The following is a 22,775-nucleotide window of genomic DNA, read 5'->3' as shown; positions in this document are numbered from 1 at the left end:
GGCAATGTGATTGTGATTTAAGGGTATATGAATAAAATTGATTGGATTGATCGATTGATTTGATGACAGTTGTTATTTTGCAGATTGCACGCTGCATCAGAGTGGCACATTTTTAAAATTAATCAGCTGGATTTTATCGGCAAATTGATAAAGAGAAAAAACAATGATCCAGATAATCAGCAAAATACTGAATATCAGATCAAATTATTGGCCAGGCTGATAATCGGTCGACTTTGATGTATAAAAATATATCTATAACTTACATTTACTTATACTCTTAACACTAAAATAGGCTACAGTTATTTCCATTTTTTCTGATTTTGATATTACTTTAAGATTTTTCCTCACGTAGTTTTTGTATGGGTGACTTTTACTGTTACCAAAGTCATATTTAGGCTAATAGTCTATGACTTTTTGTGTACATTTGGTCATTAACAACAAATGTGTGTGGAAGCCAAAAGTTGTATTTATCTATACATCTATTTGAGATCAGCATTGCGGAGCACATATAAAGCTTTATGTGAATTTATCTGCGTAAGTCCAAAAGACAAACATTCCCGATGACACCTGAAGGCAGCAAAACTTTCCCCCCCACCTGTCATTAGAAAGTCAGTGACCTCGCAGTTATCTGCAGGAGCTTACAGGGACGACATTCGTACGTCAGACCACCGCAGCGTGTTTGTGGCTGACTTGACTTGTGTCGCAGCCATGAACTGTCTGAGAGCGCTGCGTCTGTCAAACTCCGTCCAGCTGATCGTCAAAAACACAGAGGCGCTGAAGAAGCTGCACGTCCTCCAGCCGGCATGTTGTCTGAGCGCAGGATCGACACCCGCGTCCCAGCGACCGCAATTGGACCATTTCCATCTCAAAATGTGAGTGTTTGTGTGTGTGTGGTGAACAGCTGTCAGCATCTGCATTCACACTCGGGCGCCATTCACACCGTTTAATGACTTTTTATCTCATATATCAAACACATTTCATGAGTGGAGAATAAAGTCCTGTTTTGGAAAATGTAAGCCTAGTTATGTAAAAGTATGTAACTGTAGGCTTATAGCAAATCTTCACATTTAAGAACATGCAACATAAAAGTGCATGAAAAGTGATTAAATGTTGACTGATTAACAAAATAGTTTCCAGTTAATCAATTAATGACTTCAGCTCTACTCTTCTATAGCCCACTGTTATATTCTTTAGTCTATAGGCCTCATAAATTGTCTTATATATTAAAAAAAAAATACAGCATGTAGTGCAGCAAAAAAATAAATAGAAATAGAAATAGTAAGAAAGAAAATAGAAAGTAGAAAGTAAGAAATAGAAAATATAGCAGATTTTCAAGAGTTGTAGTAAAAGACATACCTCAGTTGTGAACTTAAGCACAGTAATTGAATAAATGTATTAATGCATAATTTCAGCAATTAATTTCAAGATAGCTATACAGTATATTAAGATAAGATAAGATAAGATAAGATGATCCTTTGATCCCGCTTGGGAGAAATTCACTGGTAACACAGCAGTAAGTCTCAGAAAATAGAGACGATAATAAAGAGATATTGCGAGGAATAAAATAACAATTTGAATAAAAATCTAATAAAAACTATTAGAATGAAGATAAACACACTATATACAGTAATTGCAGACAGGGGGTGTGAAGAGCAAATAATATACAAACTTAATGGAAGATAGTTCAGCCATGAATTAACAGTTAATGCTGGTCACATCGGGCCAGGTGTCGTTTATCAGCATGTGTCGGCTTTAATGAGGCAATCGGCCCTCTGACCTGAGATCAGAGAGAACAAATTATTATTCTTATATAATATCATATTATTATCCAACAGACAAAGAAATAAAGAAATTAGAGAAATAAACGCTAATAATAAAAGATCCTGCAGAATTACTTCATGTAGGAGGAGAAACGATCCTGAAAAGCATAGTTTAAAATAACTAGTTTTAATTTTCTGTCATATCGACTTATTGAGACATTATTTAAAGTTAAAGGTTCACTATGCAGCTTTTTTCAATGTACATAAACAGAGACGGAGGTCTTGATGCACAAAATAGCAGTTTACACTTGAGTTTGTAAACAACAGCGGGTGAGACTAAATTAGAGCACATAGCCCATTAAGAAGTTACTAGAGCTGTTACTAAAAAGAAGAAAAAGATTTAGATTTGATTTTGTCGTTTATTGCATAGTTCACATTGTTGTGACACTAGCAGTCTAGTTATAGTCAATTTAGCATGAATGATCTAGCTTAATCTGGTTTAAGCCGTGTGATCATGCGTAAGTGAATAACACACAAGAATGATCGCGTTAGTGTTTTTAAGAGTTTCCTCTTCCCTTGGTCAGGATCTCAAAGCCTCCGAGCTCTGGAGTGGAAGACATGCTTTTCTACACCATCACAGACGGAAAGGAGCAAGTCCCCATTTCATACTTCACCTCAGTAAGGAGCGAAATGATCCATCCATCCTTCTTTCCTTCCTTCCTTCCTTCCTCATTATGGTGATTTCATCTCGTCCATTTGTTTGCAGGCCCTGAGGAAAACTGGCCTTCACCCGTCAGACCCTCGTTTAAAGGACTGCATGGAGAAGCTCCGACGAGCTGTCACGGAGTCCGTTGGCGAGGTGATGATGGACAGAGACCTTTTCCACAGGTGAGACGGTGGAGGAACAAGTGGTTAGGACCGAATCCAATCATCAGGAAACTCAGACACTAATGGTGTAGTATGACAACACTGCCCGGGATTATTTTAGTGAAACAATTTATTTGGAAATGCACTTTATATCATGTTCAGTGTATTTGAAGTACAAGAGATAGGAAGCGTTCAGATCCAAAAATAGATCCTGATGTGCTGTGATTTTAATTCTTGGTCTGAATTCTCTGCAGAATTTAAAGTTTTACATAAACTGATGGTCTCTAACACTGCAGATCAACAAGTCAAACAGTGGGATGCAACTTTTTAATGAGCAAAAGTGCCCTGTGAATTATGGATGTAATCACATAGTTGGCAGGAAATATGACAATAGATTAGATTGTCTCCGTGAGTGCTGGAATTCTGAGCGCTGTCTGTCTCTCTTGTTTTGTTTTCCATTCACCGCCCGGTAAAGGCATGAGAGCAAAGCTATTTTTAGTCTGACCTTCCCCCAACAATCCAACATAATTAAGGATTTGTTATATGTGACCTGCTGCACGATTATCTCCCTGCCTGTCTCCTCCTTTGTTCCTCACTTGTCTCCAACAAATATGTTTAATTTATGGCAGGTGTAAGATCAGTGAGTTTTGCATACAGTCCTTTTTTATGAGTCACCTGAGTAATGACATGAAGATCTAATATGTCAGAAAATGTGTTAAAGGTCAATATTTTTGAACGTGTTATCAAACTGAAACATTATCTTTTTATAACTCTGGCCTCTCTTGATTAATAAATACTGAAGCTAACCAAAAAAAAGTCATTAATCAGTCATGTAAGCTCTTCAGAGTCATAAATGTCGCTAAATGTGGTGAAATATTCAATTAGTTTGGTCAGCCCAAACCTGCATGTGTGGGAGTCAGTGTTGTGCAGCATGTGTCAGGTCATGTCAGCTTTAGTTGCTGTCATGCTGATGAAAGCAAAGGCCTGTTGGTCAGACTGATGGCTAGCAGCTGCTGCTCTCACATCATGCACATACACACACACACACACACACACACACACACACACACACACACACACGTGCTGAGTCACAGAGTGTTTTTCTATATTTTAGTAGCACACACTGCTCATACTGTGTTTCCTACTTCAGAGAGAACTGTGCAAACAGTTCTCTTTAATGACATGCAACCCAGTTAATCTCAGTTCATCTCACTTAAAGTGCAGCCAAACACTTCATGCATATCTCAGGATCAGATCTTGTTCCCAGGCGCTGAGACTTGTCAGCCCACAATAACGCTTTATCACCTAACCAATGACCTAATAAATACTAACAACAGGAAGCATGATATGCAGTATTTATCACTATTAGATGTTTAAAGTTTGATTTTCTTATTTATTCATTTATTTGTCATAAACTAAAACCAAAATAACTTCTTTACTGCATGGACTGTACTGCCTTCAAGTATATGTCAAAGAAATAAAACAAAAATGCTGCAATGCACCCAAAATGATACATTTTTAGAGTAGCTAAATGCAGCAATTTGCAGTCATTTGTTGTGCGTTAAGTCTCGAATTAAAGTGATTCAGTTGGTGCAAGTTGTTTATGAGTAAGAAAGCAGTTTGTGACCTTTGAGAATCATGTAGTCATTTAATTCATTTGGTGTCAAAGCCATGAAACGTGATCCAGAAATGAGTCCACATTGACCTCTGTCGTCCTGGCTGTGGTCTGAATTGCGAACCCTGTATTGAGAAATGTGTGTTAACAGTGGCAAAACCAGCGACCGTCGTTCAAGTAAGCGCTTCCGAGTACCACTCCGCTGTGTCGTTTTTCTCTCAGGTGTGTCGGCGGGAACGTTGTCCTGCTGATCCAGGCTTTCAGGAAGAAGTTCATCATCCCTGAGTTTGACGTGTTCGCGCAGAAGATAAATGAAATCTACACAAGGGTGCAAACCCAAAGCGATGGGAAGGTAGGCGGATGTGGTTTGCTCGTTGCTTATTGTGAAGTAAAAAAAATGAATTCTGTGACAGAAAAATACAAAAAGTAAACAGTTAAGCTGACTGTTGCTATTCTCTTCTGTTCTCTTGTGTTTTCTGGCTGTAGGTTGCAGACTACATCCCCCAGCTGGCCAAGTTCAGCCCAGAACTGTGGGGGGTGTCTTTGTGTACGGTGGACGGCCAGAGGTTAGAATTTCATGTATCACACAAACGTAACATTTCAATCGTTGCAGTTGAGATTGAAATGCCCCTAAGCGAGACACCTTACCCTCAAACCGTCCCTGTGTTGCAGCTGAGTTAGCACTGACTAGGTTTTTATGTTCAGAGAGACTAGACACATCATTTTCCAGATTCTTCTGGTTTTTAAATGCCTGTCCTGTCTTCTTCCTCCAGGCACTCTGTTGGAGACACTAAGCAGCCGTTCTGCCTGCAGTCCTGCGTGAAGCCCCTTCAGTACGCCGTCGCCGTCCACGAGGCGGGAACGGAGATGGTTCACCGTTACGTCGGCATGGAGCCCAGCGGACTCAAGTTCAACATGCTGTCGCTCGATGACGAAGGTGTGTGGAAAAAAAAAACATCCACGAGATACGATTTCCTGACTGCATCAGTGTTATTTCTGACTGGATGGAATCAATGTCTTTCTCCAGCTGTTAAACACATCGCATCTTTTAAAGTTTTTTCTTTTTTCCTTGCTGCCTTCATAAAAGCAAGAAATGTAATTGTGGACATTATTTGGTATAAGGTCAGAACCTTGATCGTCAACAATTTTGATATGTGATATCTTTGTTGGTCAGACAAAGAACTATCTACCGTTAACAGTTTTTTTTCTATTTTTTATCCATTTCTAAAACATATTATGGACAAAACAAACAATTTACCATAAGTCTGTAAATCTGAATCATAAAATGACAGTTGCAGTCGTAGCTAGCTTCTTGTTTTCCCAAAAACGACCTGACTCACTAACTCTCAGTTAATATTAGACTTGATTATGATGCACTTTTTATTTTGTATATGTTGGAGGATTGTTTTATACATACTCCATGTTTGATTCGCAGGTCCGTTCATGGCTACACAGTGTGTTGTTTTATTTGGTTTTGTGTTCTCAGATATTATACATCTAACTAAATAATTAACACCCTGTAAAATAGAGCCATTATGTAGTGTGATCTTGCATCAAAACTGTGTCTTATCTCCTTGTCCTCTTTGTCAGATAAACCCCACAACCCCATGGTGAACGCCGGAGCTATAGTGATCAGCTCTCTTATCAAGGTGAACAGGAATGTACAGTACAATCTTCTGTATTATTTATGAATCAGCACATACAGTAAATCATTCTCCATTTATTAAAAAGTCAGTGAATTAGTAACTGTTTTATGAACTATTATTTGTACTTTGGAGCCACTCAAGTGTTTTGTCACTGGACAGGAATGATAGGAATCTGACTGGTTATGGAGATTATGGGAGTTTTATGAACTCTGCCGTACTCCACACCTGATAGTCGGCAAAGATCTTTGATTTCAAAAGGTCACATTATTTGAACAAACTAAAATGTTTTGTTCCGATTGCTGCACACACATTTATTCAACAGGTACATCTTTTATTGTCTAACTGTTATTGAAGCATCTCTTTAAACTGATTCTGCAAAAATATCGATCTTGTTTTACACGCTGTGCTATGAGTAGTACTGAGGCCGTATGAATGCTGGACTGGCATGCGTGTGGACATTACAAACAGCACATTTATATACCTTAAACTGACTCTCGTTTTGTTTTCAGCCTCGTTCAAATAAGGCAGAGAAGTTTGACTATGTAAGTGGACCGGTCCTCTTCTCTCGTTCTCCTCTGTTAAGGGATTATGACACTGATGATAATCTCACTCATCTGACCTTTTCTCTGTTCTCCAAGGTGATGGAGTTTGTGAAAAAGATGGCAGGCCAGGAGTACGTGGGATTCAACAATGCCACGTGAGTGTACTGTCAAATGCATTTGAGGGTGTTTTATGTTAATATATCCATGTTCTGCACACACAGTTTGCCCGATCCACTGCCCTGTTGCATTATTGATGCTTCAGTATTGACCCATTCTGTCTGTCCGTCTCAGGTTCCAGTCAGAAAAAGAAACGGGCGACAGAAATTTTGCCATCGGATACTACATGAAAGAGAAGAAGGTCGGTTACAAAATGCTAAAATGTGTGGGATTTTAAATGCTTTTTAGTTTCTGTTGCATCTGTTTGAGACAGACCTGTATCCGACTTTTTTGCATTCACAAGTTTTGAAGTTCTTTGTTTTCATTTTGCGATTAATCTGCCATTTATTTTCTTTATTAATTGATGAATCATTAAGTCTATAAAACATCCGAAACAAGGAAAAAATACATTTTAAAGTTTATATCATTTTACTGTGATATAAAACAAGTGAAACCTGCGAAATAATTAAACAATCAGTTGATTATCAAAGAAGTTGTTGATTAATTTTCTTTTTAATGATGTCGTTTTATTATATCATGTTTGGTTTTGTCTGTTCAAAAGGTTTCATGATTATTCAATATTACTTTATTATCCCTTCATTATTCCTATCTTTTCACAAATGTTCTTTTTTTTTAGATTTATATGTAAACATCATCGTGTTAAACCATCCCTTTTTTCCACCATCATCACTTTGCTTGACCAGCATCTGTTGTGTCAAACTGAGGTTCCTCCTTCACGGCCTCTCTCACACACCCCTCTGTGTATTGCCACACTATGATAGAGGATACACATGACCTTTTGACCCTGAGAGCTGTGCTGGTGAGGACAATAATCCCTGGCAGGGTCTCTCAAGGAAAACTGAGCCCGTTCGAGAGAGCCTTATGAATTGGCCAAGTTATCCTTTATTTTTCGGTTGAGAAATCATCTTGTTTGACATACTTCAGGCAATCAAATAGTCATGATGATCATATTTCATTCACCAGTGTTTCCCTCCTGGAGCAGATATGATAGACGCCCTGGACTTCTACTTCCAGGTAAACTGCTCTGCCATAACTGGAGCTTTTTATAAACAATTATTAAATCATTGTGTAGCCTCATATGGATTTGCCGGTAGTGAAAATGGTTTCAGTAGTGTTGACTGTGACCCTCTTTTGGTCACAGCTTTGCTCCCTCGAGGTGACCTGCGAATCGGGAAGTATCATGGCTGCCACCCTGGCCAACGGAGGGATCTGTCCAATCACAGGCGAGCGTGTCCTAAGTGCCGAGGCGGTGCGAAACACTCTGAGTCTCATGCACTCCTGCGGCATGTATGACTTCTCTGGTCAGATGGCTTTTCATGTGAGTGCTGTACCGTCTCACCAGACCTCTAATGATATTTAACTTAAAGATGAATCAATGTTCAGTCCACATCCTCTTGCTCTCATCTCTCAGGTGGGCTTGCCGGCCAAATCTGGGGTGTCTGGTGCAATACTACTGGTGATCCCCAACGTCATGGGAGTGATGTGTTGGTCTCCTCCACTGGACAGAGTTGGAAACAGCGTCCGGGGAATACACTTCTGTGAGGCAAGACCAAGGTTTACCTCTGTGCCTTTTGCATTTGGACTGTTTCTGCTAAAGGAGAAGAGGCTCCTTAATTATGCAGGCTTTTTATAGAATCAAACAAGTCTGATAGCATATGTATATATTTTTTTATTTTCTGCCACAGGTCGTTTCTTAAAGCACAATATGATACAGTACGACTGAATGCGATAAAATACGATACGATACAATACGATACGATGCGATGCGATGCGATGCGATACATATGATATGGTACAATAGAATACAATACAATACAATATCATACAATGCCATACACATGACATATCTATAGACATACAAAGCATATGAAACAGTCATAGCCATAAAACACATCACATGATATCCTCAGCTTTGGATCTTAATTAGCAGTTAGCATAGGAAAAAATCTTCAGCCTGTTGTGTTTAAATGTGGGGACTCTGTCAAGCCTATTTGTGGGCAGAAAGTTGGCATTCACTGATTAGAACATGCCAGGAGTCAGACGAGACATTGTTGGCAAGTTTGAGCATGCATCTTGCTCAAAAAGAGTGAGCCACAGGTTGACCAGAAATCTTTGCACAAGCTTGGAGTTCATTACGTAGTTTAAAGTTCCACAGATGGGCTGCTGAGCCAGGCCGCAATGCAGCTCAGCCTGACACTAGCAGGCGACAAAGTGTGACATTTTCAAATACCTTAAGGCGCACTTTGAGCTGTTAAGGACCACTTACCCAGATACATTTGAAAAATAGAACATAGAGTGACAAAAAGGGAAAAAAAATGAACTGGGCTGTGACGATTCCATCACCATCAGCACACTGCACTTTCGGTTTCGCATTCCTGCTATTATGAATCCAATTTTTATGCATCCTGGGTCATTTTTCCTCATTGCACACTTTAGAGCTTTTACTGGCGCCGGGTCGTCTCCCAAATCACTTCATTTCACAAACTGATCCATTTTGTGTCACGGCTTCTGAGGGAACAGATAGCAGGGGCAGCACACGTGTTTCTCTCCACGTTTGTCACTTAAATTATGCATTTTAATTTGATGTCTTTTTTATTTCTGTGAATTCTTGGGCACATTTAGATATTTAAAAAAAACCCTGTATATTCAAAACATGTTTTAATATATCCACTGGCAGTACTGCTGCCTCTGAGGCTTACTCTAATGCACCGTAGAGCCCGATGATTGAGAATGGCTGTCTCACATCGGCTGAAGAAAGAATTGATGGCCTGCTTAGTCAGACAAATCGATTAAAGTTAGTGTCTCAGTGCTGTCTTCTAAAACCAGAAACCTTAAAGTTTAGGCTCAAACAATCAATATAATCAATATAAAGCTCCTGTTCTGAGCAGCTCCTGATGTTACATCCCAGTGAAAATGTTTTAGTTTTCCTTGTCCTGAAACATAAATAATGCATATGTCCTCAAGTGTTTTCCTCCTCCGACTATTATTCTGCATCTTTTCCTCAGGAGCTCGTGTCACTTTTCAACTTCCACAATTATGACAACTTAAGGCACTTTGTGAAGAAGCAGGACCCACGCAGGCTGGATGGAGACGACAGGGTGTGTTGTTTTGGTAGTTTGTTCATGGTGTTTTTTAAATGTGTTTTTTTTTTCTGCCTCTCTGTTTATGTTCCTCCCGTGTTATTGCAGAACAAGTCTGTTTTCAATTTGATGTTCGCCGCCTACAGTGGAGATGTGTCTGCCTTGAGAAGGTACAGCATTTACCAGCAAACCTGATTATTGTTTTCCCTGTGTAGCAGATGGCCTTCAGGATGTTAACACCAACCTGGGTATTGACAAAACATACAGATGGGATACAAATGAAATGAAATGCAAACATAAAGTGTCTGATTAAAGTTTAACAAAAAGCTTCAGTGCTGCTTGGCATAGATTTTCCAAGTGTCTGGATCTCTACTGGGGGGGATCAATACCATTTTCGGTGTCTTGTTGATGGTAATGGAGTCATTTTATCAATCCGTTTAGTGACTCCTCTTGCACCATATGACAGCATCTGCATTTTTTAATATGTAGCCACTAATTTGATCAGGTTTAATGGGGGGTAATTTTCTAAAGAAGAAGAATATTCATACTAGTTTCTGCTTGTCAGTTATCTCAATTGTAAGTTCAATTCTGAAATGGGTATCGTAGATAGTTAAATTACTATGTGAGCAAGATGACATTTTAATTGAAGTATTCTGTTTTCACTTTATATATCAAAGGAAATACTGAACTTAGCTTTTTCCTCATTCCTTCAGGTTTGCTCTCTCATCCATGGACATGGACCTGAAAGACTATGACTCTCGAACAGCGCTACATGTCGCTGCAGCAGAGGGTGAACTCCCGCATGATCTGCTCATCTGTGGTCCTGATATTTATTGAATCAGCAGCACTTAATCAGTTCCTGCAGGCAAAACTATAATTAAGTCAGGCAGCAGATCCGTATAACCCGTTAGAGATAAAAGCATTAAATCACTAAGCTCCTCAAAGGTCAAAGGCAGCATTAAAAAGAGCTGGAAATTATAAACTCGAATAAAACATGGACCATGACAGAAAAATTACAACTGTTGGCATGCACATTTACATTTTTGTTTTGTGGCACCTGTTAAATGCTAACTTTGGGATTTTTCTTGTGTGTGTGTGTTTGAAAACATCATTCAGAGCACCCCTACACAGTGAGACAGTTTTGTCAAAGAATGGGATCCCTTTTGTTTAACCAGCAAAAAGCTGCTCTTTGCTCCTGCCAAAGCCACCAGACCTCATTTGCAAAAACAGTCATTACATCATTGTAAAACACATTTCATTCAAACCAGACTTTAACTAAATGAAACCATCTTGGTTTGCGTTCACACTGTTCCAACAGTCACCAACTCTCTGGTCGAAACAACCCCTTAATGTGTCGTGTTAGATGTAAAAATTCAGATCCTACAACGCTGTTTTGCTTGCTGTGAATTACTGACTCTGTAAATGTAGTCTGGTGGCTTTGGCAAGAGCAATTTGTTGGCGTATTGTGCTGGTTAGACAAAAAGGATCTTCAAAGAGAAAACAGACAACTTTTCAACTTTCCCCACTTACAGCTTTTCCATGTACTACTGCTGACACTGCTGCAAAGACAGCGTCAGCAACTTGGTTGATGCTAACAGCCTGGCTACAATCCAAAGCAAGAAACGACTGTGAGAATCCCAATTTGACCTAGAAACCCCAACTGCAGTGCTATGAAAAGGCACTGTAAAAACACCTGGTTGTATTAATAAGAGGGCAGCATTGTTACTTATGTTTATTAGATAGAATGCAGGTTTTGAACTGCCTCAAGTACCTGTGGTAAAGAGAAACACGTATCAGAGGGGGGAACAGACTCTGACGCAACACCGGCGCTCTCAGTCGAGTGAATGCCAATCAGTTCACTCAGTTGACTCTTGTTTGCCTCCTCCATCATCAACATTTGTATTCTTTTGCAGTGTAGGAGTTTACAGTTATTCCAGTTGTTCCACTGTTACCTCTGGGTGGTGACTGGGGAAAACAATTCCGTTTACTTCCTGTTTTTATGCACAATTCGAGACGCGCTCCCCTTCATTCGTCGTTGTTTTTTTTTTTCCGGGAAAAATCAAGCCCCATGGCAGACCGAACAGCATAGTTTTCTAGGGAAACAATCTATAAGCGGATGGTGTCATTCTCTAAAATCGGTATTTACAACAGAATGATAGGTTACAGAATACAAGTGTCCAATTTAACAGAGAGATATGTCTGCAGTGATCCTTTCAATAATGTTGTCAGACGCTTAAAATAACAATCTGAGCCTCTCATCGGCAAAAACAAGACAAGCCCTTCCAGCGGAAATACTATGATGGGGCTCGACTGCCCTGACAGCTGACAGCTGCAGCAGTCAAACTCAATGCTGGAGCAATTTCAGAAGTTGTCGTCCCCATTAGTCACTTAGACACAAAAGCATGTGGGAAAAAATGGTCCAGGTTACAAAATATCGAAGCTACTATTCACAAATTTGGTATTATTTCTTCAGCATAGCGCCACCCAGCTTCAATCTTAGGAGAGAGAATTAGCCAGAGCAAGTGGAAGTTTTAATGAAAATGTGTGAGTGTTCAGGGCCTTTACCAAATTGTGATAACAGTTACATATCAATCCACTGGATACCAACAATAACAACGTGAAACGACATAACAAGTCCGTCACCACACTCTCTGGCGCGCACGCTGTTGTTTCTAAAATGACAGAATATAGGCGCCGTCAGATTTCAGCTTGACGATGTTTCAGTTTTTAATGAGGATCACTTGCCACAGAAACCGAAGGGTGCCTCCATCAGACGCCCACAAACCTCTGTTAAACCTAGTTGAAAGGACGATCGTGTTTTACTTGCAGTGTCTGCTGCTATTCACGCCACACTGTTAATCAATGAGTCCCTCAGAAGTTCTGTAGGAAAACAAAATGTTTCTAGGCCTTACTTTATTTGTTTTAGCTAAAAAAAAAGGTTTTCACTGAAAAATACTTAGACTTGTTCAATTGTTTGTTTCGATACTCACAGCAGCAATTAGTTACCTAAGTTAGTTTTTGCTTCATTTGTTTCATGATTAACTGCAGAGGCTCTGTACCTTTGGCTCACATTATACAAAATCCATAACGAATCAGCTCGCAGAGCACTATATGGTTGATTATTTGTCTTCTGTTGTGGTCTTGGTGTATCCGCAGCACCAGTTTAATGCTCCACTGCAGTCTCTTTAACACTCAGATTTTTCATAAGGAGCCGTGTGAGCGAGTCATTTGTTTACAAGATAAAAGCGGGAGTAATAACTGTTTTCATCCAGAAGAACTGGGCAGAGCTTCTGCACTCTCGGGAAATTTTAGTCACGCGTCAGTTTTTTTTCATTTCCGTTCGACTTTATATCCACCCACAATATGTCGTTCTATTAGATAAACTTGTAAATCGTGAGTTTTGGGGGGCGGTATTATTTTAAGGTATATATGTTGCTCTTGCATTGCTTTTTGACACCAAAGTGAAATATGTGTTTTCTGAGTTATCAGGAAGAACAAAAAAGAGATTGTCTCAATCTACACTCAACAAAAGTATGAGCGCAACACTTTTCGCATTTTTCACAGGAGTTTTTTTTTTTTTTTGATCCACACAAAAGAATCACTCCCCTGAGCAAATCTGTGTTAGTGAGCACTTTTACTACTTTGTCAAAATAATCCATCCACCTGACAGGTGTGTGGCATATCAAGATTTTAAAAATGATTTGAACACTGGTGGGTCACGTTTCCCCTCCTCAAACACGTAATTTAATTACGGCCCTGATCTAATTCTCCCCGTCGTCATCTTTTCTCTTCGTTCTCAGGTCACATAGATGTGGTGACGTTCCTGACCGAAACCTGCAAAGTCAATCCATTTGTAGAAGACAGGTGAGATGTCTTTATATCCTCTGACTTTATATTTCACTGCTCCATATGTTTGGGCTTTAATTATGTTTAACGGTTTTTACCTCTAGTCCGTTTTGCGTTGTTTTCAGGTAGAATCAACAATGGTTTCTTTTCTTTCTTTCCTATCCCTTTCATTACAAGCTCATTTTGCAGAGAAAAGGCTATAATGAGATGTCCTTCGTTTCCATCTGTCTCCTGAGAAAGTGATTTCTAATCCTAGTGGGACTGAAAGAAATGTTTGAAAGAGAGTAAAAGGTTGTTACCGTTAATTGAAAATGTACAATTATCTCTCAGAGCGACATGCACTAACCACAACACGAGAATAGATAATTAAAGTGACTCAGTGTCAGTATATGAATTGGCCGCTGGTTCATCACCCAGCAGTAGTCTGGTTGACATTATGTTCTCCCTGACTTGCTGGCACGGACCATTTCATCTCATTTGCTACAGCCTCTCTGGTGCGACACACACACAAAACCTCACACCCAGATGTAAATCTCCATGCTGTTGGCCTTAATTGCCGTTCCAGGCAGCTCTTTTTTGTGTGTGTGTGTGTTTATTTGCAGCTGGACTCACAGACTAGTATTGAGATAATTCATGTAAAATTCATGTTTATTTGGAAAGCGAAATTGTTGCTTATCCGAATCCTTCCAACAGAGGTGGCTAGGGCAAAATTAGCACCATCCACAGAGTCACAATAGCCCTATTTATGGGAGATACACCAGGTTGAATAAATCTTCTCTGCTGCAGATTAAACTCAAAGTGTGATAGATTCTGCATATCGTGATTCCTTAACTGAGAACTGAAATAGTGTAAATTTTCCCGTCTGCTTCCTTCTCTCTTCCTCTTAACCATCCCTCATCGCTGTGCAGGTGGGGGAACCTCCCAGTCGATGATGCCACACAGTTCGGACACGATGATGTAGTGAAGGTGCTGAAAGATTACCAGCAGGTCTGCAGCAAGCAGGAAACACAGCACACTCAGGCCGAGCATTCCCCGAAGCTGGACACCATCGATGGCATGGTGTGACGTCCCCCGCAGAACTTGGGTTGGAGTTGGGGCATTTGTGCAGTCTGTAAAGTTCTGAAATACGAAGCTCCAATTTATAGCACAGAAAATGAGTGCGGGGAATATGACGCCATAAACATTGAATGAAAGATGCAAAGTGAATAGGAGAAGATTTATAAGTGAAAGGGAAAATGGTATGAAGACGCAGATAGAATATAAAGCGGGCGAGAAAATACAATCCAGACAAAAGGCAAAAATAATAACGCAACAGGCCGAGAGAAAACAAGATTTGTGTGTGAATAATGGGGCGCTGCGAGCCGCCGCAACCTTTAAATCACTGCTGCTGGACACAATGCTCATGTTATAGTAAGATTCATACATGGTCCAGAGGGAAGCAGAGGAGATTGTAAACTCAAAAGATTGATTATTTTGTACTTAGAATGCTTCTCTGCTTCCTTACAACAGAACATTTCACTTATATATGTTTGTATTATTCTATTGTGCCTTATTGAAACCTTTAAATATGTAAAACAGTTCTGTTTGGATGTAAAATCTTATATTTGGTGTATTCCAAAAGGGAGACGAAGTGAGGAATTGTACGTGATCCTAATAACTTCAAGGGTAACTCCCCCAATTTTACATATTAAAGTGTGTTTACAGGTCTTGGGAAGTAGTACTGCTTATGTAAAATAAGTAGTTTAAAACCCTTTGTTGCTCCAGAGGAAGCTGCATGTAATCTGATTAATTGCCACAGGTGATGTCACTCAGAGACTAGTTGCATTGTGAGTAATGCAGGCACCAGGTTTTGAAAACAGTCTACTGGTCAAGCATTGCCTCCCAGTTTAAAAACAAATGATGAAAATCAACAAAACCAGAGATATCGACAATTTATTTCACGCATTCTCCTTATTTTCCAAAACCCGGCGCCTACATTACCCAAAATGCAACTCAGCCACTAAGTGACATCACTGTAGGCAATTTATCAGATTGCATGCAGCTTTCTCTCGAGCCACAAAAGGCTTTATTCTACTTTTCATGTATGCAGTAGTACGTCCAACCACCTTTCAACACACTTTAATGTGTGAAACTGGTGGAGTCACCCTTTAATGTCTGTGAGATACATTGTATATATTATGTTCTTCAGCTGTAAATACATTATTATGTGCAGTGTCATAACACTTATGCCAATTTTAAGTTGCATAAGCAAGAAATTTAATGGAGTAATTTATTACGTGAAATATTTTGACATTAAAGACGTCTATTAAACATTTTGTATTAATCTGCCACCCGTTGTTTCATTTTGTTTTGACTTTATTCTGATATTCAGTACGTCATGCAGTCAGCAATTTGTTCTTAAATATTAAGCAGCATGTACTAAATCAGCTGAACCAAGGATGGAATACGTGATGCGGAAGCAGCAGGAGTGTTGTCAGGAGGTGGCCGCCACTGAATTCTTTTAAATGCAATTAGTGTAAGAGTGTGCGTGGCATAATTATTATGTTTCTTTTGGAGACAGACCGTTGAAAAAAAAACCTGAAGAAATAAGAGGGATTCAGTCGGGGCTCGAGAGGATAAAACTAACATATGCTGAGTCACGTCCAGCTCATTTGAACAGCCTTACGTTTCTTTATTTATTTATAGATTTAGAGTTAATCAGTGTTGACAGACTGTCCCTTTAGTGACCTGGTTCATGCAGCTGACTGAGATGAGATGCAGTCACGTTAGTTACAGCTTCAGTCGTCCTGGCCTCCACCAGATGGCACTGTGCCACTGTCAAAGAGAAATCTGAATTCTCTTCTGGTAAACCCACAACATCCGTGTTAGAGGTGCAGAAAGAGAACATTCAGGAGCAGAGAAGAGCTTATGTACGACTGACCTGTCGTCCAGAGAGACTGCTGCTGCCACCTGAACAGAGCGTGTGGTCCTGACAGATTCACACATGTCACCCCTGGAGCAACAGGCAGGAATTCCTGCTTCAGCTGGCCAGTCAACACACCGGCAGCTAAAACGACAACATTTCTAGACATCTTTGGCGGAAGAAATCATCTGTGGCTGCTCTCAATGTAGTTACAGTAGTTCAAGTCAGTTACACCCAGGTCCTGGCGCAGTATATAAAATACCGTCCAAGTATCAAAATGCTCAACCAGCAGAGCTGATACGGCAACGTGATGGGCAGTGCCGGTTCAGGTTAGTGATTGCTGACCAATCAGAACAGACTGGGCTTTTCAGGAGGAGCAGGGGCCTTAAAGAGACAGGCACTAAAACAGAGGGTGAATAGAGGTGCTGCAGGAATGTGACAATATGAGAAAAATAATGTAGACACCCAAAATACATGCATATTTTTGTGGCTATGTCCATTTAAAGTCAGCATAATATGTACATATACATTAATTTTACACCAACCAGAAGCTTTTAAGATTAGATTACACTTTTTGAAGAACTAATTACAAAATGGGCCATGTAATTGGTTTTCAATAACTGACGACATTTCAAAGTAATTAGACCCAACCCCTGGTTACCCAGTACTGCTCCTGTATACGAGCACTACAGAACGCAATTCAGACATCCAGCTATCTGAATGGTGGAAGGAAAAACTAATTTCCTTTTTAATGTGAGCCCACTGATAAGACAGGAAGAGTGAATACAGTCACTGTTTTCTCGAAAGCATTCAATGAAATCAACCATTAGTGGATGATCATTATCTCGTGGAAGCTCGTGCAGCTTTCTGCCTTAAGCAAGACAGCAGCAGCTGAGGGATCAATCTGCGCCTCCTGAACTGGAGCCGCTCGGCTGTTTGCTGTTGTATGTCGCTTTCCACAGCAATGTTAGTCTTGGACCCGGTGCCCTTCGTGGATGAAATAAATTGTTTCGCCGTGGCAGACAGGTGTGCACCTCGGGAAGCTGTAATGAAACCAGAACATCAAAGACGACTTTAATGAGCTGGATTTGGAAAGACTCTGAATCCCACAGGATTTTTATTTCTCTTTTTTTAACCACATTTTCAAGGTGAGGAGATGAAAAAAAAACGTGATTTGGTATATAATCTACTCTGGCAGGAGTTGCAAGAGAGCAAGATTGGTTTTGATATTCTTAGCCATGTTGTAATGAGGTTTCAGGGTTCCGTCCATCACTTCCGCCCAGACTGAAGTATTGAACTATCTGATGGATTGCTAGCGAACTTTGTAAACATTCATAATCATCATTGTTGCGTAATCCCCAGAATGACTCCTAATGGCTTTGGTGATCACCTCAACTCTTCCTCTGACACCATCAAGAGTGTTGATGTTATTGCAATTTCTTGACAACTACTGCAAAGACAGCAATTAAATTCCACATCTCCATATCCTCTCCGGGATGAGCTGTAATAATGCTAATGATGCTCTGACTTTTCATTTGACGCTGTCATCAGCTGTTCGGTTTCTGTTGATAATCAAAACCTGCAGAACTAGTAATATTCCCATCAGTGTGACGTGTTTAGAACTAATCGGCAAATATGAGTATGTTACCACGCTTAACAGGAGATACCTGCTAAACATCAGCACTGACATTGTGAGCGTTTTTAGCATGCTGATGTTAACGTTTAGCTTAAAGATCGAATTTGTGCCCGAGTACAGCCTCAGGAGCTGATGCTTCATGCTGCTAATGAAATCATTTGACAGGTTTCACATGAAGAATTCACATAAAACATTTTATTTTCTGGCAGAATTTAAGACCTCGAGTTACTCACCAATTATCTTCCAGACAGCGGGTACGTTTTCTGACACACAGCCCAAATCTCATCTCTTATCTTCCCGACAGTTGCAGGTGTGTTAGTTATTGAATGGAGGTCACTGTGGGCCAAGATGTGGTCAGTTGGTGGAGAAACCATGCTGGAGTTAAAGGCGGCTTCGGTGGACAAACCTGTGGAGACCCATGAGTCAAACAGAAAATACTAAACACTACAAAGGGATTTAGATGACTGTATCAATTTTACACTTCTGAGAACATTAGGCAAAATGTGTGTCTTCACTAGCTTACCCCTGACAGTGTGTTGAATGAAGTGTTGAACATCTTTTATCACAAGAAAACATGACAAATGAGTCATAATTAGTCCGACAAGTGGACTGTTTCTCATTAAAGCAGAGAGCGGCGGCGATATTACAGACGCATTAACATTTTGATTTAGTTCCATCGGCTGAGAAAGTCTTAAAAAATATTGTTAGCCATCAATTTTGTCCCGATTAACTCGTGTTACAATCAGTCATTAGATATTCCATCTTGCCAATGGATAGCTGAGAAAGTGATGAGAGCGGAGATTATTAAATATGTAAAGAGCCGTTGGGACCATTTGGAAAGAGATTGAGGTTTTCTGTAACATTTGAAGTTTGCGTTGTAAAGTTAAAACAATAGTGTAGTTTTTGGTGCAGAGAATCAACATCTTACCAATGGAAACATCCAAAATATAAAAGTTAATATCTGACATATCTCTGTTTTCTTAAATTGTCGACAATCTTGAAACATTACTGAAATATCTGGAGGTATCAGACTTGACTATTCTGAGAATTTCCTGCTGCCTTTAAGCTTTTACTGAAGGGCAGATTAAGGTAAAGTAAGAACTTTAAAAAAATACCTCCACCCAAACCAGGTAAAACATGAAAAAAACGTCTTACATGCGAATCTGTCAGTAATGATTATCATTCAATAATATCACATAAGCTTTTCACTAAGCATCCTTCACACTAAAGAGATCTGCATTTCCCTCCAAGCATTAAACAAGTTTGGATGTTCCTCTCGCGCATAAGACAGGCAGTTGGTGTTTTTCGCTCAGCTTAAACACACACCAGATGCCCGTGTGTGTTACAGCAGGACAACATGACAGGCATTTACTGCAGGATGTAAAGCTATCATCAGCACCATATGGCCGCGCTGCTGAAGAGACACAATGACACACACACACACACAAACATACACAAAGACACACACTTATGGCACTATGAAGAGGTGGAAGTAACTTGATGCAACAACTCAAATTGCTGTAATTAAGTCATTCTTTGGGGCGGTACTTGTACCTGTGCTTTTATGAGAATTGTACTCATACTTAACCTGGCTGGCGAATAAAATAGTTAGGGGGCCAAGCCCGAGGGGCCGAGGGAACGCGTATGCAAGCAGACGCATTTCCCTAGGACCAGCGGTGCTACGAACCCTATTGTAATTGTAAAGATTTGTATTTTTCTCCCTCTACAAGTGGTGCCACAGGCTAAACCGTGGGAGGGCGGTGCAATTTGGAGGGTTGGTGCAGACATCTGCACGTACCTCAGACACAAAAAACTACATATATCCGCCTGCAGGGGGCGCTATAACCTAGGCCAACCCGTTTTTGCCTATAACTCCCACACCGTATATGGCACATTCAAAAACCTTGTATCCACAGATTCCCTGAATGGAGCTGAATCACTTTTCAATGGCCACGCCCACTTCCGCCTGAAAGTTTTTTTCGCAAAATCGCGAAAACTGGAAAACCTACTTTTTCGAGCTCCTCCTTGGGATTTTGTCCAATCTGTGTGAAACTTGGCACGTACACTCTTCAGCTGGACCTGATCTAAAGTTATCAAAAAATTTCTGTATCTAGCTATAAAAATGTAAACTGTTTGATATCTCGGTTAAACCTAATGCTATTAGCACCAAATTTGAGATCCCTGGTTGCCATGATACTGGGAAGGGATGAGCTGAATTTGGCGAATTTTAGCCACTAGGGGGCGCTAAAAATATGGGAAGTTTATATCTCATAACGGCTACACCAATCTTTACGAAATTTGGTCCGTATGATGTAGGGCCAATCCTGAGGCCATATCTTGAAGGTGGTCATGACTGGTCAATGTGGGCATGGCTTATTACAACAAATCCAAATCGGCACACATTCAGACTTTTGCACTTCCAGTGCACTTCCCATTACAGCGAATACCATGGCTCAGACGTTGGCCTGTGTCCTCACTTTTGCCCCGAGCCCGTCATCCTTTGGGGCCAGAATTCCGTGGGCTCTGCAGTGCGCGGGGTCCAAGTCGCGCGGGGGGGCTTGGCCCCCGTTCATAACTGCTTGCAGTTCTAGTTTAAGTTGATTCTAGCAGCCCCTGACCCCAGAGCCAGCGTATGTGATTTATTTGTTATATATGTGATCAGCCCCGAGCACAGGCATTAATGATAACTATATAAAAATAGCAGTCTTTTCACAGATGGTCTCGTTTGCTGTTACATGTTATATATTTATAATCATCAGGCAAATCACCAGACTGATTCATAAACACCTAAAAGTTCCTCTCAGTCACTTTAAGTATGCATTAAACCATGACATCTACTTGCTTTAACAGTCATAACTCAGTACTGAGTGCAATTTGGCTATCCAGTCACAAATGGCCGATGACAACCCTGACAGCCGGACAAAACCCACAAAACTCTGCAGCAGGTCCGGAGAGGTGACTAAGACCACTGAGCAGAACAGAGCAGGAGTTGAGAGTAATTTAGACTGAAGTTATGGAGAAGCAGAAGCCCCTTTGATTGATAGCATTAATATCAGCAGTTAAAAAGTAAATCATACTTTATACTTTTACTAAAGAAGAACAGAGTCATATTCTTGACAGATATACCTGTAATTTGCTTCCCTTCATACAACCTTTTTAAATATTTCAAGACTTTCAGAGAGTCTCAAAGGTGTAACAGCAATTCATGTATTTTAGATTTTTTAAATTTATTTTCTTTAATTGAATTTCCAAACACATAAGTGACAGTTATAAGAAGGCAAGTATTACATTTCTCATTTGTATTTTAGATTTTTTGATGGTCCACCCAGGACGACTTTGACCTCTCACAGGGCTTTTGTTGGCATGTTGTCGATGAAGTGATGTTAAAGTGATGAATAAAAAAAAGTTGAGTTTATTGCATGAGATATCCATCCCTTAGTTCCTGTTTATGTAAGCACTCTTTCAAAGAAATGGTGCTTTTTCACACTTTTGATATTTTTGTTTGCTTTTCATCTGATATCCACTTCACAGTTTTTGACAGCTCTTTCCTTCCCCTGTGACTGCCGCCGCAGATTCATATATTTTATCACATCAGGTTGACTTGAGTAATTTTTTTGCAACAGCAGCTGAGGGGATTTTCTAGGTTTGAATTCGGCAACGATTTGACAAACTATTTGACACATTTAAAGGTATGTTTTTGTTATGAATAAGGCATCCATCTGAGAGGTGGCACAGTATCATGAATTATATTCAGCTGTGAGACACAGTCAGTATTTCTATTTCTGAGTTTCCTGAAGGGCCTCTGATCTCCTTTCACAGTCCAGTGATGGAGTGATGGACTCCAGTACCCCCATGACCCTGAAACAAGATCAAACCTGTAGAAGAGCATGAAAATGTAAATGTTTATGTCCCTATGACCCTCAGAGGACGCATGTTGTGTATGTTTGCATGCTGTAATACTAATATTAATATTAATGTCCAACTGAAAAGTGTCATGAGATAACTTTTGTTGTAACTTGCCGCTACACGAATAGAATTGACTCGACGTGTGCAGACTCTTAATGATCTTCAATTGTTTAATTCAACGTATTTAAACTCATATGATTGAATGAGGATACTGAAACTCTGCGTGCTAGTTTTTGGTCAAATGTTGACATGTTCACATTTGTGCAGTAATCAGTTATTTATGTTATTGACACTGTAGTTGAAATACCAGGGTAGAGTCATGAGATTTCTCCAGTATCATGCCATTCAATAAACTCCCAGGCACTAGGAGTTACTCAGTCTCTGGATTTTTCTTAGATTTTCTGAGAGATAGAAAGCAGGTGGTTAAAATGGCCTATGACCCTCACCGCCGAGGCCACTCAGGGTTGTGTCCTCGTACCTCTTCTGTACACACAACATACCAATGATCCTTCATCTCGCTCTGAACCTGTGCATATTTTTAGATACGCAGATGATGCAACAGTGTAATGAAACATTGACAAATTGGTAGAATTGGATTTGTGCAGGACAAACAACATGGTTTTTAACATTGATGAAACCAGAGAAATGATAATCGACTTCGGGAGGAGTGAGGCAGCCCTGCAGGCTTGAAACTTTTAAATTCCTTGGCACCACTTCATGCCATACTCAGAGGTGGAAGGTCAACACAAGCAATATAATTAATAAGCCCCCACTTGCTGTGCCAGCTCATTTTGCCAA

The 22,775-nt window shown here is 40.1% G+C and overlaps 1 protein-coding gene across 1 annotated transcript; it reads left to right on the top strand.

Annotated features, from left to right (window-relative positions):
* Positions 1–611: 611 nt before the first annotated feature.
* Positions 612–15,861, top strand: gls2b (glutaminase 2b (liver, mitochondrial)). The gene is made up of 18 exons (XM_030418572.1): positions 612–872; positions 2,345–2,438; positions 2,527–2,648; positions 4,465–4,594; positions 4,729–4,808; positions 5,016–5,179; positions 5,833–5,891; positions 6,398–6,430; positions 6,527–6,585; positions 6,722–6,788; positions 7,571–7,621; positions 7,749–7,925; positions 8,019–8,150; positions 9,613–9,705; positions 9,796–9,857; positions 10,401–10,477; positions 13,488–13,551; positions 14,442–15,861. The coding sequence occupies exons 1-18, from the start codon at positions 709–711 to the stop codon at positions 14,596–14,598; spliced, it is 1,785 nt and encodes a 594-aa protein (XP_030274432.1). The 5' UTR covers positions 612–708; the 3' UTR covers positions 14,599–15,861.
* Positions 15,862–22,775: the final 6,914 nt, after the last annotated feature.

Source organism: Sparus aurata, chromosome 6, assembly GCF_900880675.1.
Source record: "Sparus aurata chromosome 6, fSpaAur1.1, whole genome shotgun sequence".
NCBI lineage: Eukaryota > Metazoa > Chordata > Actinopteri > Spariformes > Sparidae > Sparus > Sparus aurata.
Note: the sequence above shows the minus strand (reverse complement) of the source record. Positions and strands in the feature narration are given on the sequence as shown.

What these genes read in the sequence shown, in the direction of transcription:
- gls2b (XM_030418572.1), top strand. Translation starts at nt 709, where the DNA reads ATGAACTGTCTGAGAGCGCTGCGTCTGTCAAACTCCGTCCAGCTGATC. An exon ending in ACTACATGAAAGAGAAGAAG is followed by an intron (nt 6,789 to 7,570) that starts GTCGGTTACAAA and finishes TTCATTCACCAG; the next exon opens with TGTTTCCCTCCTGGAGCAGA. An exon ending in GATGTGTCTGCCTTGAGAAG is followed by an intron (nt 9,858 to 10,400) that starts GTACAGCATTTA and finishes TCATTCCTTCAG; the next exon opens with GTTTGCTCTCTCATCCATGG.